This window comes from Brachyistius frenatus, unplaced genomic scaffold, assembly GCF_029030835.1.
Source record: "Brachyistius frenatus isolate BFR_SWC_R1_liver_20210118 unplaced genomic scaffold, ASM2903083v1 Contig_7, whole genome shotgun sequence".
Taxonomy (NCBI): domain Eukaryota; kingdom Metazoa; phylum Chordata; class Actinopteri; family Embiotocidae; genus Brachyistius; species Brachyistius frenatus.
In genome coordinates, this window is record NW_027210606.1 from 8,305,578 (window position 1) to 8,319,277 (window position 13,700).

Here is a 13,700-nt window from a genome sequence, read left to right on the forward strand (position 1 = left end):
ACCCCTTCCTGTGAGCCCTGTGTGGCATTTATGAAGTCTAGTAGCCTTGCATCTTAATCTGCTTCCCCTAAAAATAGCTTGGTCCCACGCCCAGGCAGAGGAAATGGGACCCCTTGGGCTTGGCTGAGTGATCCATGGACATGTTTGAAATGCATGAGCAGCTGAGTGTATTGTATTTACAACACACCAGAGTTTGGTTGTACAGTTTCGATCCTCGATGACCAACTGGAATTTTGGGAAGTTTGAGATATAAATAGGCAGAGAAGAGGCCGGTGTGGAATGTAGAAGAAGTACTGAGCAGGAAGAGGTATGCATGTCGTTATTCTGCTTCCTGGTGAGTGTTTGTCTTTAGAGAGAGACAGACATGGAGAGCAGAAAAATCACCTTGTCACCCTACGTGTGCTGGCTCACATTCTGTGTGCTTTTTTTTTTTTTTTGGTCCTCTCACTTCCCTCTCCTTCTCCCTCCCTCCCTCCCTAACACCCCTCCCTTCTGCTCTTGCTGCTGTGAAACAAACAAGTCCAAAGCTGCTCTTGGGGTGGGGGATATACGCACGTCAGGCTGGAGAGAAAGCAGCAGAACTACTGTGGAGGAGAAGAGAGAGAATAAAAGAAGGAGGGAGGGATCCTTGTGGGTGAAAGACGAGGCGGAGCAAAGCCACTCCTGCTCTGTCACACACGGCTAAAGACAGATGGGCGGATGTTTTGGCCAGCCGGGGCGGCCAATCGGGAGCAGGGAGCAGCCCCCTCCGTTAGGGCAGGGCCAGTCTGAGGGAGTGTGCGGCTCAACTTAAAGAGTGTGTTCGCAGGCGGGCTGTTGTTGTTGAGCGCTCTTTCCTTTTCTCTCATGGTTGTGCAGACGTTAAGGATGAAGATCCAGGAGTCGCCCGTCACTTGTGACACGGGGAGGGTCGGCAGCGGAGAGGAGCGAGGTTTGGACCCGGACTGCGAGAGGACGGGCTGCGAGGACGTGCCCCGGCTGGACCTGACGGCGCTGACCGAGGACAACAACTGGGGAGGTGAGGCTGGAGTCCACCCTGCTGCTGCTTAGGTTTTACTTTGTCTTCCCGTATCTGGACTACACCGCCTCTCTTACAAACACACACACACACACACACACACACACACACACACACACACACACACACACACACACACACACACACACACACACACACACACACAGGTCCAGACAACTCCCAGCGCTGCACATGGGTGTCTGGGTAGCAGCTGCACACCTTCTGCTGGTTCTTCTGCTCCTCCTCCTCCTCCTCCTTCTGATGCTACTCCTTCTGCCTCTCCTGCATAATGTTATTGTGAAAGATTCTCTTTAAGTTCTCCAGCCACCTCTGTCTGGAGCAGGAACACTGGAGAACTGCTTGTTTTTGTTGGCTGGCAACACAAGGCAGCACTAAAGAGAATATAATGGTGCAGCTAAGTTTAGCGCTCCATCTGTGGTTTTATTTGAATAGGAAACAGTGGGATTGTTACCAGGGCTAGATGGTTATTTTGCAGTTTGTTGTTTGCAAGCTGAGCTGTAAATAACGGCAGCTGTAGTTTTCAGTCAAAAACAATCGTTAAAGGGGAGGTTGAGTAGTGATAACAACAATCAGCTGGCTGCTTGGAACTTGGCTCGCATTTAGGGAGTTTTATCGATCCCGGTAAAAAAAAAAAAAAAAAAAAAAAAATGTTTAGGCTCCATTTAAAAAAAAGTCTTTAAATTTTCTGAGACGCTCACGTGTGATGGTCTGCGCACGTGCCTTCCGTGGCAGCTGTGCACAGAATCAAATCTGAATCCAACTAATGAAGTATTTCTGGTAATAATGATGCCGGCTTATCCAGTGGTTGCAGAAATAGCCCGAGCATTGCATTATTTATACGTCTCCCCCACCACCTTTGTGCTGTCAGACCTCTTTGGAGTTTGTTATTCATGTGTTTGTTCATACAGGAAATAACACACACACACACACACACACACTCGCAGTGCACTGAGACTTTTGATTGTTTTGTGAGGGCGTCGCAACACAGCGGAGGTTGGGTGGAGGTTTTTCTGTGTTGAGCAGCGAAAGCCGAGCATTTTGCTGGACTGCACCAACAGGTCCATTCCTACACCTAAAAGAAGACAGTAAAAGGGCATGCCGCAGCGTGTTTTAACTTCTTGCCGCTGCAGAGGTGGGTCTTCACTCCCATCTGATGTGAAAGTCGGATTGAAAATGGTCCCACGCAATAAATCTGTCGCCTTCAACAGGCTCATGTTGGGAGCATTCGCAGGCGATTGCACGCTTCGTGGAGCTCCCTGGTGGCCAAACTTCATACATGAAAAACACAGAAGCTCTGCTAGTGTTTGTTTTTTGTTGTTGCTGTGCAGCATTTTCTGAGCGAGGAGTCCTTTCAAGTGCTGTAATCTTGTACCTGAGCTGTCCAACCGTTAGTTTAGCTTGTACGAGGGCATGGTTTATGTTGTTTTGCCACTTACTTTTGGTACATGTAAAGCTCTATCCTTGAAATTAACATGTAATGGTGTTAATAGTATGATACTGCTTGTTCAGTCCAGGTGGCTGCTCCACTCTGACATTAAGACATTTTGTATCAGATCTCTTGCAACTTGTATTTTTTTCTTCTTTTTTTTTTTCTTGGCTTTCCGCCTCCTCTTCACCGTCCTTCTCGTACACTCTGTCCTGAATACATAACCGAGCCCGTCCGTGGCAGCGCGGACCCCCCCACGGGGAGCCTGCGTGATTGGCTGTGACAGGCCACTCAGACACACAGCATCTCCTTCGAGGTGCCTTTCACGCGTGAGAACGAGCAGCGCTTTGCCACGGCACGAACTGCAATTGTGTATTGTGCAAAAGTTGAACGTTCTCTCCGTGTAGCTGGCACGATTGTTTGCTTCAGCGAGGAGAGCCAAAGAGGGATTTGTGTTCTGGCAAGACGAGCCGAGACGAATAATCGGGTAATAAAACAGTATAATGGTTGTAAGTGCTGCATGCTGTACAGAAGGAGTAATACTGTACAAATGGGCATGCGGGTAGATGAGGGCATCAGACGGGGGGGGGGGGGGGGTGAGACCTTTGTCCCAGTACACGCTGTGCCAGTGCATATCACAGTGACTCCATATTCACCGCCGCTCTGCCAGCGATGGAATAACCAGACACTTGGACAGGAAGAGACACGGATATGAGGCTCGCGTGTCTCATGAGTTAATTAAAGTTGATAGGGACGCGTGTCATTTTGATTTATTGCCACGAGAAGGACGCACGCTGGTCCTCTGTGCTGCTTATTTCTCTTTGTTTTCATTCGTTCATCTTCTCTTCTCCTTCCTCTCTCGCCCTTTTCCTCTCTTGTTCCTCCAGGTTCTCCGTTTTTTAACCCCCCTTTCCTTGATTTCAAAAGCATTTTCCATCCGAGTTGTTGTGATGGTAAGTGCCGTGCTGCATCGCTGTCTGTACATGGCTGGCTTTTCTGCAAATGGCACGTTAAGAGTGAGCGAAAGGAAGAAAGAAAAGGCCACCTGAGTGACCTTTTCCACTGCATGGCAACATGCTTGAGTGATCTGGAACATTGCGGCTGAGCGTCACACGCACAACAACCTTTAGTGAAATGGCAGACTTGTGTGTTGTTGTTTTTTTTTTTTTGTTTCATTAGTCTAGTTAATCCTGAACCATCAGCGAGCACTTGATTTAGGGGATTAATTTCAGATGCCATGGAGCCCCACTGGCCGGCTACACTGCCCTAAGCTAGATAATAGGCCTTTAAAGGAAGACGTGCGGTGTGATTTAACCTGCCCGCCGTGAGCGAGCTCTAACATTGCCAGCGAGCTGCTACTTGATAAACTGCACGTACGTAGAAGCGAAGGAGGACCCCCGGGACGCCGAAGCTGGAATTTGAGCTAAATCGCTGCTCATGCGCCTCAACTCACCCCAGCTAAGAAAAACACGCATGTGCAGTTTTAGACTGGGCGTGCGTATTTTCCCGGTTGCACGCCGACACCTTGACTGTTTACACTGACGACTGGTTTCCTCCAGAGCTTGTTTTCACGCCCTCCGTCTATCCTCTCCGCGTAACAGCTCCTCCGTTTTATTCCCAAGTCTCCTGACACCTGATGTTACCGGGCCTCTCCCTTTCCATGAAATCTACATGATTACTCCCGCCGAGTTTCATGTTTTGACAGTTTCTGCAGAACACCCGAACTCCCTGAATACAGCCTGATATTCCTGCGTCCGGCCGTTCTCTGGCGCGCACGTGTTTGAACAGACGCAGCGTTTTATCTCCCGCCGCGCGGCGTGGAAACTTAAAACACCAACCCGTCGCCGTACCTCTCAACAGGGGCCGTGCCCTGACATTATCCCGCAGGGAGACGGGCTTTATTAATAGCCCCGGGATTGTCAGGGGTATCTGTGCGCCTTATTTTCACCAGACATAATTACTGCCAGAGTGGAGACTGTAACCATGGGACGGACAGAGAGAGACAGGGGCGGGCGTGTCTTACCCACAGTTTCAGAACAACATCTGTTGCTGTCGAGCCCCAAAGGAAGTTTGTTCTTTCCCACAGCGGCTGCAGACGGAGCAGCAGCATCATGTGCAGTGACTTTCACAACACCGGGGGAGACGTCAGCAGGGAGACGAGCAGCTTTCTAATGTCTGCTGGAGGAAAACTTTGGAGAACTAGCGTGCTGTTTGTCTTTTCCTGGACAGTTTTTTTTGTTTTTTTGTTTGTATTTTTACATCTTACCGTACCAAAAAGAAAAATCGAAATACCCGCCAGCGAATACTTTGCACATCAGAGTTTTATTCGACTTTATTACCGGCGCTACCACATCCAAAACCGAACTATTTAAACTACTAACTATCCCGACAGCCCGGTTGTTTGACGATACCGCTCCATAAGTTCTCCTTTAGATTGTTGTCTTTTGTCGGTTTTTTTGGTGTCCTTTTGTAACGTAACGACGTGCGGCTCGAGAAACAACCGATCGACATTGCCATCGGGAGTGATGTCAGGTCCACAGCGATTGGCTGATGCCTTCACTCACCGACCAGTAGCTCGGCAGAATCAACCTCTTTCCCAAAGGAAGTTGCTTTTCCGTTGCGTAACGTGTTCCGTGTGAAAGAACCGACAAAAACGGCAGTTTGAATCAATATATTGACCTGTAAATGAATTGTGCCAACACCACCCCCCCCCGCCCCCTTTTAGTCTTTCATTTATTAAAGTTATTTGTAACCTTGATTTAAAAAAAAGCTTGACCCGCCGTAGATTTGACGAAGGATATAAATTCTAGACCAGATTTCAAACTTGAATCCTTCTATTTGTGGTGTCCTGTTATTCTGTTGCTACAGAGCTCTCAGGAGCGACATGCTGTCACTAAGACCAGGAGCTCCGAGTCGTCTGCTGGCCACAGCGCGCACAACGTTTCCAAACAGGATTCCCCGACTAAACCCGTCCTTTGTTTGCACCATATCGTATGTCTTGTGCACGCGGAGCGGTCGAAGCGTCCCATTTTGACACGTCGGTGCGCGTTTGTTTTTCAGAGCCGGTGCCAGCGTACTCGCTGCAGAGGGAGAGCATGGACCGCGAGGAAGCTCGCCTGTCCCCTCACGCCGGGGGGCGTCTGATCCGCCACCTGCTGGAGGAGGACAGCGACCCGATGGTGTCCCCGCGCTTCTACGCCTACGGACAGTGCCAGCAGTACCTGGACGACACGGAAGTGCCTCCGTCGCCGCCAAACGCGCACTCATTCGTCAGGTGAGCCGACATCTTTTTTTTTTTTTTGTCTTCGTGCAGGTGGAGGTTGTAGGAAAACGCTGTCGGCGCTAACAGCGTTTTTTGTTTTGTTTTTGTTTTGTTTTGTTTACCTCTACAGTCGCAGGCGGAGTTCATCTCTCGGCTCCTGCGACGACGAAAAGGAGGAGCTGACGTCCGCCCAGCTCACAAAGAGGATTCATGTGCTGAAGAAAAAGATCCACAGGTTCGACGAGAAGTTTGAAGAGGAGCGAAAATACAGGGTGGGTAGTGGCGACGTGTGTTCGACCTTCATGCCGGGAGCCTTTAAACTAGTTCATCCTGAAATCGGACTTAAAAGACTTCATTCCGTAAGACCGCCGGCCTTTTACCTAAGCCGACACGTGACTTATGCTTCATACATTTCCGTTCAGTAATCGTAGAAGCCGCCGATTCGCAATCTTCTTTTTTTTTTCTCTCATGCAGCCCTCCCACGGTGACAAAGCTGAAAACCCAGAAGTGCTCCGATGGATGACTGAACTGGCCAAGCTTCGTAAAGAGCTAAAAGGTACAACGCAGAAATGAAAAGCACCTCTTCGCGCGACCTGTCTCCCCTTGTCTGGAAGGAGGTCGTGTATTTTCCTTGTTCCCGTTTTTTCTCCCCCCAGAACACAAGCTGATGAAGTCTGAGGAGGACCTGCCGCCTCTGACCCGCCAGCGCAGCAACACGCTGCCCAAAAGCTTCGGCTCTCAGCTGGAGAAGAAACCTCAGCAGGAGAAGGTGCCGAAGCCGCCGGCGGAGAGCACCCTGGAGGCCATCTTAAAGAAGCTGCAAGAGAAGAGGGACGAGGTGAACCGGCCCGAGGACATCAAGGTAAAAAAAAAAAAAAAAAAAAAACGCTGTCGCGCGAACGTGAATGACTAAAACTTTCCTCCGGCAAACGGACGTCGCGTGTCGGGAGGAGGAGGAGGAGGAGGAGGAGGATCGGCGTCGGCTTCGAAAACGGCAGCGGGGTTCGAATTTAAAGACGACGCGGAACTGTGCGCGTTCAAAATCGGACACGGGGAATAAGTTCTGCTGCAACGCTGAAGGAAGTCAGGTCTTTTCTAATATTTATGTGCTGACTCGCTCTCCCTCTCTCTCTCCCCCGATGACAGGATATGACGCGGGAGCAGATCAGCGCGGAGAAAGTCGCCCTGCAGAAAGCGCTTCTCTACTACGAGAGCATACACTGCCGACCGGTAAGTCGTCCTCAAGTACACAAACGCAGACACACAGATTGATTCACGCGGCCTCCGCCTCCTACTTCTGATCTCCTGCCAGCCGTCTGGGCCCGAACACAGAGAATCTGTTTTACTATTTGACGCTGACCTAAATTGCAAGTCAAGGGTGAATAATGTCTGTAGCCATTGTGCCCACACACACACACACACACACACACACACACACACACACACACACACACACACACACACACACACACACACACACACACACACACACACACACACGGGATGTTTTGACATGCTAATCGTTGTCGGAGAAAAGAAAAGAAATGCAAAACATGTCGTTGTAAGAGCTTCAATAGCAATTAAAGGACAGTCAGTGCTGAAAACTGAAGTGCTGCCCGGACCCTGATCCAGTTGAAATAATCCCTGCTCCTGTTGTCGCGTACCAGGAAGTGCAGCTGACCTCCCCGTCACGCTGCGCCCCCCCCCCCCCCCCGGCTCCCCGTGGCTTGCGTCTCAATGACCGCCACGCTCCGAACTACGGGCCGCAGAGTCGCAGCGGGGCGAACCGGGTCAGCTGTCCTTTTTGTTTCACGTCAGCGCTGCGGCCGGTCGGTCCGCAGGAGGGGGGGGGGGGGGGACGCCCGGTACGGCGGAGAGTCGCTAAAACGGCGCTGACTAACGGGGGGGGACGCTGTGGGGGGGGCGTCTTTTTCTTCCCTTCAGGTGACCAAGAGCGAGAGGCAAATCATGAAGCCGCTGTACGACAGATACCGGCTGGTGAAGCAGATCCTGTGCAGAGCCTTCACCATCCCCGTCATCGTAAGTGTCACGTTTCAACCCCAGCGGCCGCCCCGGTTCTAAGAGCGAGCGCCACAGGCCCGCGCAACGTTCAGACGCTTAATCCCGCCGCCGCCGGCGCGTCACCCACCTTTTCTCGGCTCTAAATGCAGCTCGGCCGAATCGGCGGCCGTAAAGGAGATTCGCAGGTGGCGGACGGAGTTCACAGGAAGCGACAGCGTGAAGCTCGGAGAGGAGGAGAAGGCGAGAGGGGAAGGGACAAAAATAACTACAAACATTTTGCTTTTTTTTTTTTTTTTTTTTTTTAAATGCTTCTATTAGTTAATATTGTTGTCAATGAATTTATGTAAGAAAAATAGTTCCGCTTAATAGGCTCGTATAAAGCTGCACCATTATTCTGTTCGTGACGACCATCTTTATGACGTAAGGTATGATCCGCGTTATGGCGGGACACCCGTTACATAATGAACGACCTCTAATCCTCGTGACGTAAAAATGTTCTGCGTAATCGTGTGCACTTCATCTTGGAAAGAACGAATGAGCTCAAACTAGTCCAAAAAAAAAAAAAAAAAAAAAATTCAGACCTAAATTTACAGAGGCACAAACACACTTTTTTTTTATTTTAATGTTATTGTTGTGGTTTGCGGACATCAAAAATAAGCAAAACGAGATGCGACGCGAGGACCCGAATACGGTTCGCCCACGTCGGATTTTGAGCCGTCGAGCGTCCCGGTCGCCGTTCGTTCAAAACGATTCAAAGATAATTGCACTCGGACTCGCCGCAAAAGTGCGAAAGCGATTGTCGGCCGGGGAGGAAGAGAAGCCTCGGGGGGGAGGGGGAGGGGGGTCCCGGTTTTCCAGGGGGAGGAAAAGTCGGCCTGCCCGTGTCTCTGTCCGCTGCGGGCGCGTCTCCTGGTGCGAGTGAGTTAACTCCTCCTTCTCAACCGTCACCACAGGGGTCCCCCTCCAGCAAGCGCAGAGGTCCCCTCCTTCAGCCCATTATCGAGGGTGAAACCGCCCTCTTCTTCGATGATATCAAGGTGAAGAGCTGCTGCAGCTTCAGTAAATCAGTGAATCGGCTCCCCACCCCTCCATCCCTCCCTCCGCCCTGCCCTGCTACCCTCCAACCCCCCCACCCCCACCTCCCTACATTTACTACCATCTCCCCTCTAATGAGTCTGATTGCTGCCTGTTGATTGGGCGGCTGCCTGTTGCCTGCCACCAGCATCCGTAGCCATGTGGAATCAGTAGCTGCGACGTCCGAATCTCTCTCTGTGGCCGTGACGCAATAAATGTCCTCTTTCGTTTAACGTGTAGGGTCAAATAACGTCCCATTTTTTAAAATCAGTTTCGGCTCCCAGATTCGAGTTTGTTGGTACGATTGTTACATGAAGCAAAAGAAACGAAGATCGAAAGCTGCCAAAAAAAAAAAAAAATGAGACCAGAGTTTGTTAAACCGGGAAGATCTTTCAGTGTATTGTTTTTTTTATTTTTTTATTATTATTTTTAATGTGGATTGCGTGTAGTTGTTTGGGATTCATATGGTTGGTAAAGCTGGCGGTGATTAACTCCATCTGTAAACACTAACGCGAATCACAAACGAGGACCATGGAGGTGCATTCTGCTGCCGAACGGTGATGATTTATAACCGCTGTCGACTAACTGCACGATCCTCATGCACCGCAGCGTCTGAGCTCAGAGGCCGCCGCCGCCGCACCGTGCGGCCCTTGAACACCCCCCCCTCCCCTCCCCTCCCCACCACCTCTCGGCCAAAGCCTAACCTCCCCATATCGCTCCCTTTGCAGGAGGAGGAAGAAGGCTCCGAGGACGACGGAGACTCGAAGACGCAGTTCGCCGTGACCGTGCGGCCCGACCTCGGCGTGCTCGGCTTCCTGGACCACATGGACGAGGAAGCGGACGGTTTCATTTCGCCCGTGGACGAGCTTTCGCCCTCCAAGAACACGACGGACATGAGGCTCTCCAACCTGCACTCGGCCACCACGTAAGTAGTGAAACGAGAGAAGCAGGGCTGCTGGCGGGGGGGGGGGGGGGGGGACTCTTTTAACACAAGTCGGGAGTTACTTGAAAGGGTTTCCACTCTTCTGCTACTTTATACTTCTGCTTGTGCTCGTCTACATCTGAAAGCTGGAGTTGCGTCTTTTTTTTTTTTTTTTTTTTTTTTAGATTTAGATTTGACATTAGAAAACGCGTGACGAGCACGTGAAACGATCGCAGGCGGGTAAACATTAAAAGCTGCGCGAGGCGGGTTTTTAAATAACCTACCAGCACATTTATAATTCAAGTCGTCTGAAAGAAAAGTCGACTGCGCTTCCTCTCGGCTCGGCGTTCAGGCTTTAGACCAAATCGGGAGTCATTTCAGAAAGAGGTGCGTTCCTATTGGCTGATCTGCAGATAAGCGCGCGTGCTCGTCCCTTCGGGTATCAAGTCCGATTAAGTGGAATAAACCCCGGAGGGAAGGTTGCGACTTTAGCGTTGGCAACAAGTAGACGACACCGAACCCTCCAGTTCAGCTCTCCTCTGCAAGAGATGCACAAAAGGGGTGACCGGGGAGGGGGGGGGGCGAAGGTTAAGGTTCCCAGTGGTGAGCCAGGACCGGGTGTCACCAGACGGGGACCCCTCACTGCCCTCCGCTGTGCACCCCGGCATTAAGTCTTGTCGGTCCTCAGAGCGGTGGCATCCAGGGTGCATGGCTTGGAGTGGAGGTGGCCGGAGGACGCGGAGCGAGGCCCCGAGCACGGGGAGTTTTCACCGCGATGCGCGTCTGCGCGAAGTCGATCCTCGGCCGCAGCCGCCGCCAGGAGTTTAGTTTTGACCTTATTTGTTTCTTCTTCTTCTTCTTCTTCCTTTTCCAACCCCGATAATCACCTCGCAGTGTGACGATAGGGGCCCCCGAACCCCAGGTTGAGAACCATTTCGATAAACTAGCCAGCTGTATTCGGTAAATAAACCCTCGATCGTAAGACGCCCCCCCCCCCCCCCCTCCGTTCACACATCGGCATTAACAATCTAATAAAGCCATAGATAATAATGTTTCAGTCACAGGAGATGTTACTTTTATGTTTCACACTTGAAAGACATTTTTGATGAAAATACTTTGGGTATCTTTTAAAGTTCCGATTGTTGTACCATCGCCTTAATTTGTTCACTTCTCCCACCGCCGCCGGATTTAGACATTTTCAAGTATTTAATTTGGAGATGCTTACGCGTTTCTGCTCTTTCCGTCACAAGGGAGGAACTCGTGGTGCAGCTCCACGAGGCCAGAGAGGAGAAAAAGAGGATCCGCAAGAACCTGAAAGAGTTCGAGGACCAGTTCTTCAGACAAAACGGAAGGTAAGAACGGGAAAGAGTGTTCTCGTCGCATCAAGAGAGGCGACGCAATGAACTGCTCCGTGTTTCAATGTCCGCTGTCCTGTCGTCGCAGAAATGTGCAGAAGGAGGACCGCTCCCCGCTGGCATCGGACTACAACGAATACAAGCACATTAAAGCCAAGCTGCGGCTGCTCGAGGTCCTCATCAGCAAAAGAGACTCGACCAAGTTGTTCTGAGACGCACAATAAAAAGACTCCAGAACCGGTGCTTTACTTTAGTCTTCAGCGATACCAACTCAAAAACGCGTCTCGACCCGATTTTCCTGCCGCGTCGCTCTGGAAACGTCCCACCCGCGAGCCTTTTGATCGGACCCGTCGACCACGGCGAGGTTTTCCCCGCGTCGCCGGGCCACGACGGATTCAAAGCGACACCCGGGTCACCTGCTCCGCCCGAGGTCTCGCCGACAGAAAGAGGACGTTTCTCCAGTCGGGGCGACACGCACACAAATAACCCCAATCACACTCGTATTGCTGATAATTTATTTCTATCCTTTTGAAAGTTTTTATTGTAACATAAATATTATTTTCTCACACTTAACTGTAGAAGTCTTAAAAAAATTAAAAAAAAATTAAAAAAAAATTTAAAAAAACCTTTAGGAATTAAGATGATAGATATGGAATTATTGATATTTTTGAAGAAGGATTTTGTGATTAAGATTTAGGTGTATTTTTGTAAGGGAGACTTTAATATTTGTATCAGTATTCACAATGAATAGCTTTCTCTATTTCAGTTCTGACCATCGTTTTTAGCCTGAAATAATCTTGTGTTGCTTCTGTAGAAGTTAAACTGAGTACTTGCTCACTAAAATAAGTGGTTTCCTCTTTTTACTACAACCCAAAGACAGCAGCTCAGAGCGCAAACAGCGAACCAAACCTTCACCCTCTCCAATAAAACACCATATTTTTGTGACCACTGGTACTCACTTCAGCATTTGACTGTACTTTGTGTGCATTGATGTTGTTGTTGTTTTTTGTTTTTTTTTCTTTCCCACATTTACTTTATGTCAAATAAGCTATTTTCGTCTTTAAATCCCTGTTTGCTCACACTGATAAGACACTGACTGACAAGGCTGTTTGCGAGACGAGTGTGGAGGACAGAAATGGTCCCTGTAAGCTCCCAGCGGTCTCCTTCTCGTCCTCTGCAGAGCTCGTTTGTTCTTTTGTAAATTTGGATCACCGTGTATGTTTACATTTCTGTGAGCGAGTACTTCTTTCCTGTCTTTCTCCAAACTGGATGATCATCGGTGTGAATTTTGTTTTCACCGAACGTAAACACTGGCCGGGGGCGTAATGAATTTTGAGTGTGTACATTTTAGTACATAAATTGTATTTTGTATATAACATGAATGAAAACATATTTTTACTGACATTTTTTTTTTTGGCCTCCATGTTTTTCCTTGGTGAGAAATTTGAGGTTGTGAGTTTCCAACCATAATCTTCCGTCATGTACAAGCAATTCTAACTTTATTTGTAGAGCAGCAGCTTTCATACAAGTTCAGAGTGACAGAGCGAAGACAAGCGGATAATGAAACGGTTCAACATAAACACATTTGAGACGGAATAAAAATGGTGTAGGATTAACAATAAAACGGCAAAAAGCTAAATAACATAAAAACATACACACAAAATGTGTTACAATTATAAAAAAAAAAATAGAAAACCAAAACATCACAAGAAACATCGTCTAAAATTAATAATAAAACAAATCATAATTTTTGTTTAAATCGGTTTATTTCAATCCATTAATTATCTTATTGTTTGATGTGAACACCTGAATTGAAAAAAAAAAGAAAGATTCTACTTTAAATTTAACTAGAAATTTGGACTGTAACCATATATGTATCCACAAACCTGTAATTACTGGATTTGATTAAGACTTTAATTAAATTTGATAATTTTCACAAAAGGTAGTTGTGTTTTAATAAAGCGCTCAAACGTCAACCAAAAAAAACCAACTTCTATCTGACCACGTGGTTTTGGAGCTGCAGTCTGATCACACGGTCTTCCTCAGTCATTTAAGGATTTATCTTAAATGTTGGTTTTAGTAAACGTTGTGACCAAAAGAGAAAACTAAACTATTTCCTACTGAAACCAACAACCGCCCCGAAACATGCTGAACATTAAGAGGCGTGTTAATTAGTGACGTCAGCGCTAACAAACGAGAAAGACTTGCAGACCGCAAAAGGCGTCGAAGGTCAACAAGTAGCGAGTCCTCCCGAGCGGGTGCTCCCAATCACGCTGATGACCTCCGACCCCCGCAGGCCGACACGGACCAGAGGAAACGCGGCACGCGGCGGGAGGACCGTCACAAAGTCAGTCGCCAACTGTCGGGTGTCGTGACATCCATTAGGGAAACTCAAAACTGAGGAAGATCATGTCAAGAGTCAAAAGCGGACATTATTATTATTTTTTTGTTTTTTAATCTTCTCAATGTTTATAAGGTTATAACGATAATCTCAAAATTGTATCTAACAGAATTGTGTTTAACCTCAACATCCAGGTCTAGTGTCTCTCTCTCTCCAGAACAATTCAAAACTCGTTGATATCTGCAGTTATTTGACAACA

At 48.7% G+C, this 13,700-nt stretch overlaps 1 protein-coding gene across 3 annotated transcripts in view; it reads left to right on the plus strand.

Moving 5' to 3' along the window:
* Positions 1–12,504, plus strand: part of fam13a (family with sequence similarity 13 member A) — a 60,929-nt gene extending 48,425 nt beyond the window's left edge. Inside the window, exons 15-26 of one of the 3 annotated variants that reach the window (XM_069689311.1) lie at positions 859–1,018; positions 3,353–3,418; positions 5,526–5,739; positions 5,858–5,999; positions 6,202–6,283; positions 6,384–6,589; positions 6,874–6,957; positions 7,672–7,767; positions 8,703–8,786; positions 9,552–9,748; positions 10,996–11,097; positions 11,189–12,504. In XM_069689311.1, the coding sequence (XP_069545412.1) occupies positions 859–1,018; positions 3,353–3,418; positions 5,526–5,739; positions 5,858–5,999; positions 6,202–6,283; positions 6,384–6,589; positions 6,874–6,957; positions 7,672–7,767; positions 8,703–8,786; positions 9,552–9,748; positions 10,996–11,097; positions 11,189–11,312 (1,557 nt within the window). In that variant the 3' untranslated portion in view covers positions 11,313–12,504. The remainder of the gene's footprint in view (positions 1–858; positions 1,019–3,352; positions 3,419–5,525; positions 5,740–5,857; positions 6,000–6,201; positions 6,284–6,383; positions 6,590–6,873; positions 6,958–7,671; positions 7,768–8,702; positions 8,787–9,551; positions 9,749–10,995; positions 11,098–11,188) is intronic. The other 2 variants (XM_069689312.1, XM_069689313.1) reach the window with 2 other exon arrangements.
* The last annotated feature ends 1,196 nt before the right edge of the window (positions 12,505–13,700 follow it).